This window comes from Branchiostoma lanceolatum, chromosome 3 (genome assembly GCF_035083965.1).
Source record: "Branchiostoma lanceolatum isolate klBraLanc5 chromosome 3, klBraLanc5.hap2, whole genome shotgun sequence".
NCBI lineage: Eukaryota > Metazoa > Chordata > Leptocardii > Amphioxiformes > Branchiostomatidae > Branchiostoma > Branchiostoma lanceolatum.
Window position 1 is genome coordinate 23476738 of NC_089724.1, and position 3917 is coordinate 23480654.

Sequence of the window (3917 nt, forward strand, 5' to 3'; positions counted from 1 at the left end):
GTATACCATACACTGTCTGTTCATCCGTGCTGACCACGTAGATTTCATAATGAAGGTAATTTTTATTTTTGACAAATTTTCATTTTATTTGCATGCTTGCATCAGTTTTGAGGTCCCAGAGGATATCATCCATATAATCAAATCAACATGGCCTAAGAGAAAATGAAACATGAAACATGAAACCTAAGGTGTATCGAGGCCTGAGATGGTTATACAACACGGCATGTCAGAAACCTTCCCCTATCGGTAAAGCGCTGTTGAGCTCTGAGATATTGTGGTTGGAAGGATCCTATATAACGTTATATATCAGGTATTGCAGCTGTGAACTCTATAATCTCCAAGCAGATCCATCTGTGGCAAGGCAGTATCAAAAGGGCCAACGAGTATCCAAAGTGGCACTCGTGCTTGGAGATCTTTGAACTTTGAACTTTATTGAAGAAAATCCATTAGCGATGGGCCCTGGAGATTATCTGCTTGGAGATTATGAACTCTAGGCCTAAATGTCTCTCATGACTTGAGCTAGAATCGACATTTGCTGCGCTAGTTTGCTGCTAATTCCCTCCCGACTTTGTGAAGCTCAGCTATCATGTGCAAGGACTATGCAGGAGAGCTTTATTAAGTACAGCAGGAGGTGGGGCGTCTTTGATGTTCTCAAGTCACATATCAGATGTGGGAAATGTTGAACAGAACATGTATGAGAAGTTAAAGAAGTCTTGTAAAAACTGTAATTCTCATTGTAAAATACAGATATTCTATGTGACTGTATAAATCATGTGAAGTATGTGAAGTAAATGTTGAAATATCGGATGTGTCCGGTTGATTCAATGGATAGAAGTTGCATAACCCAGATGTCCAATTGTCCTTTCGTCAGCTATACATAAACAGATCAACACAATCAACCCGGATGATCTATTCATTGCAGCCTATTAAACATGGCTATGATTATGAATGTAAGGCAGGTGGCATGATGGTCTTGTAGGTGGCATGGTGGTCAAAGTACTGCCAGTTTCAAGCAGGTGCCAACAGCAGACTTAACCTCCAGTTGCATCATACCTGGCCAGCCTTACCTGTGGCCGAGCCTTTTACACTGAGGGAACAAAAAACACTTCTAACTAGAGTTCCACGACCCCACACCTTCGCCGACTGATGTTAACCTTTTCGAGTGGCATATCATAAATGTTTTCCGTTCATTATGCAAATGAGGTCTCATTTGCATGAATTATGTCAGTTGATCATCTTCTCTACCCAAATAACACAAGTTGTTCGAAGTATGAGAGTCTTAGCAAAGAAGGCTAATTTAGCATTTCCTCATAATTATGTAAATGAGGCCTTTATCTGCATGATTTATGTCTGATAATGTCCACATCTACATGACCTCCATATGCTGCAAGAAAGAAATCTCCATGATTTACCACTATGGAATTAAAGTATTTACCATTAATTATGCAAATTAGGAATTTAATCTAATTCGATTAAAATTAGAAAAACTGTGTGATTAGAATAGATAACGTTACATCTTGAGATTATCATTTTGGGGGGGAGGAGTGGCTACACTTTCCAGGACTAAAAAAACAATTGGCATGGTCTGTAATGGCAGCCTTTCAGCTCTCTGATGATCTCAATACGACAGTGTAATCACTGCGACCACTGCTGTGGTAGTAATAGGGCATTAGATAAACCAGATCATTACAAACACGATGATACATTCACCATATCACGTGACCAGTGGATATCGATTTTTGAAACAATGAAACAAACTAAGCTCCAAATAGAGAAAACAAATGGCAATCGTCGAATCACCAGATTTTATTACACAAGAGCCTAACGTGAATACCATAACAATCGGTCATGTACATAGCAGCAAGACAGCTTTCGATTGAAAGGCACTTCTCATTGATCATTGTATGAGCTTCTTTTACATGTGATTTCATATCCCCTTAGCATTGATGATGATGATCTTTATGTGCATGCATATGATCTTGCCCAGGGTAAAATGCAGATGATTACATAAAACGTTAAAGGTAAAGTACCATTACTTGTACTGTTAAAGGTGGAGAAACAAAATAAAGATATGAAAGAAACACTCCCCCTCAAACCATAATAAGCTACAATGAAATCGTTAAGCTTTCTTGCAGTCGCCGATATTGAAAACCCATAAGAAATAGAGAACAGCGACAATCAATAAACATGCATACTACATGGATCTATGATGCTAAATGATTGAAACATTGTATGATATTAACACCATTCGTCAGTAAGACACCGTCGTTAATTAGCATAGAGAGTACGTGTTTTCGTTTCAGAAAGGTTGTAATTCATGATGTATCGCCGTGATGTTGCCTTGTGTGTGTCACAGCTCGTCCCGTGGTCCCGTGTCCTCTCCAACAGGCCCGTGCGCCGATTCTACCCCGCGTGCAACAAGTTTCAGCGTTTCAATGTCCAACCCTCGCAGCTCTTCTGCCGTTACGTACCCCTTCTTATCCTTGTCCATGTAGGAAAAGACAATTCTGACATGTTCCATGTCCTCTTCTCCTAACTCTTCGTCTTCTTCTTCATCCAGCATGTTGTGCGCGTAAAGGAGCGAGAGAGTCTCAGGCGTAAACCTGTCGACTTCTTCGTCTTCCATCATCTGTAGAAAGATGTTCCTCATCATCTCCACGTTCATATACCCCATGTCGATGACCTTGTCTCCCTTCTTGTACGTCCACTGTAGCCTGACGTCACTCAGTGCCGTGTATTTGTCGATGTCTTTTGTGGCGCAGTCCGAGTCATTAAACTTGGGGAAGGGGTCCCACATGATGGTGGCGGCCACGCTGCGCCCGTACGACCTGACTTGGTGGAAATAACGCGACGGAATGAAGATACAGTCTCCGGATTGGAGGGTGGCCCAGGTCCAGGGAACTTCTGACACTTCTGGATTTTTCACGAGGTCGACTTTATCCACATTCATGTGAGTGAAACCAGATCCGGCTTTCTGGTTGTCCGCCAAGTCCAGCTTATCTCCGTACTTGTTGGGGATCATGATGAAGTCTTTCCGCCCAGATATCAGACAGTGGAGGTTGTGGTCGGCGTCATAGTGTAGAACCGACCTCGTCCCACCGGACGATAACCACAGGTTAGACTCTAGGATGCTATCCTTAAAGTTCCCACAGAGTAGCGAGCGAGGCACCTGCATTTCGGCTCTCATGGGGTCGGGCAGCAAAGACACCACGTACCATTGCTTGTCGTGGTAGTTGTCAAGGAACTCGCTCAGGGGCATCCTTAGGCGGACAGGATTCATACGATCTTCGATTTTCTTCTCGACCAGGACGTCCAAGTCTCCATACTTCTCCCTGATGTACTCATCACTCTGCCAGTTGGTGACAGCAGGGGCCTTGGCGATTGCTTGTCTGTACACAAGAGGTGTATAGGGGTCCCTTGCGTGCTGCTCCCAGAACTCTGTCGGAGCCAGCGGCTGTGTATACTCCTTGACGGGCCCTTCTGGTTCTCTCTGGTAGCCAAGCGGTAATAAATGGCCGACTGGGAGGCCAGAGTCGCTCGGTTGGAGGGTGGGGGGAAACAGAACGTCCTCGTTTCCCACGTCCTTGGCAAAAATGGCGTCCACGCAAAACACGGAAATCAAAGTCCAAAACAGCGCGGCCCTGATCGGCGACATCTCGGCAGCACAATGTAACAGGTGGTCTAAATAAAGACGTCTTGGTGGTTCGTTTTCGGACACGCACATTCACAAATCAGTGAACATTTGGGTAGAATCAGTTTCTTCCCACGTCAAAGTATGGCGCTGTTCAGATCCTGCACGCTCCCCGAGTGGGCGTTGTTAGTGTACGTAGTTTCCGCCTGTTTGCTCAATAACTTTAGACGGGGTTTACCGACCAATTCAAGTTGCGTATGCAGTCCGAACTTGTCAAAACAACTGA

General features: G+C 44.1%; 1 protein-coding gene across 1 annotated transcript; it reads right to left on the minus strand.

Moving 5' to 3' along the window:
- Positions 1-2350: 2350 nt before the first annotated feature.
- Positions 2351-3655, minus strand: LOC136429448 (tRNA wybutosine-synthesizing protein 5-like). Its single transcript, XM_066419278.1, has one exon. The coding sequence runs from the start codon at positions 3653-3655 to the stop codon at positions 2351-2353; it is 1305 nt and encodes a 434-aa protein (XP_066275375.1).
- Positions 3656-3917: the final 262 nt, after the last annotated feature.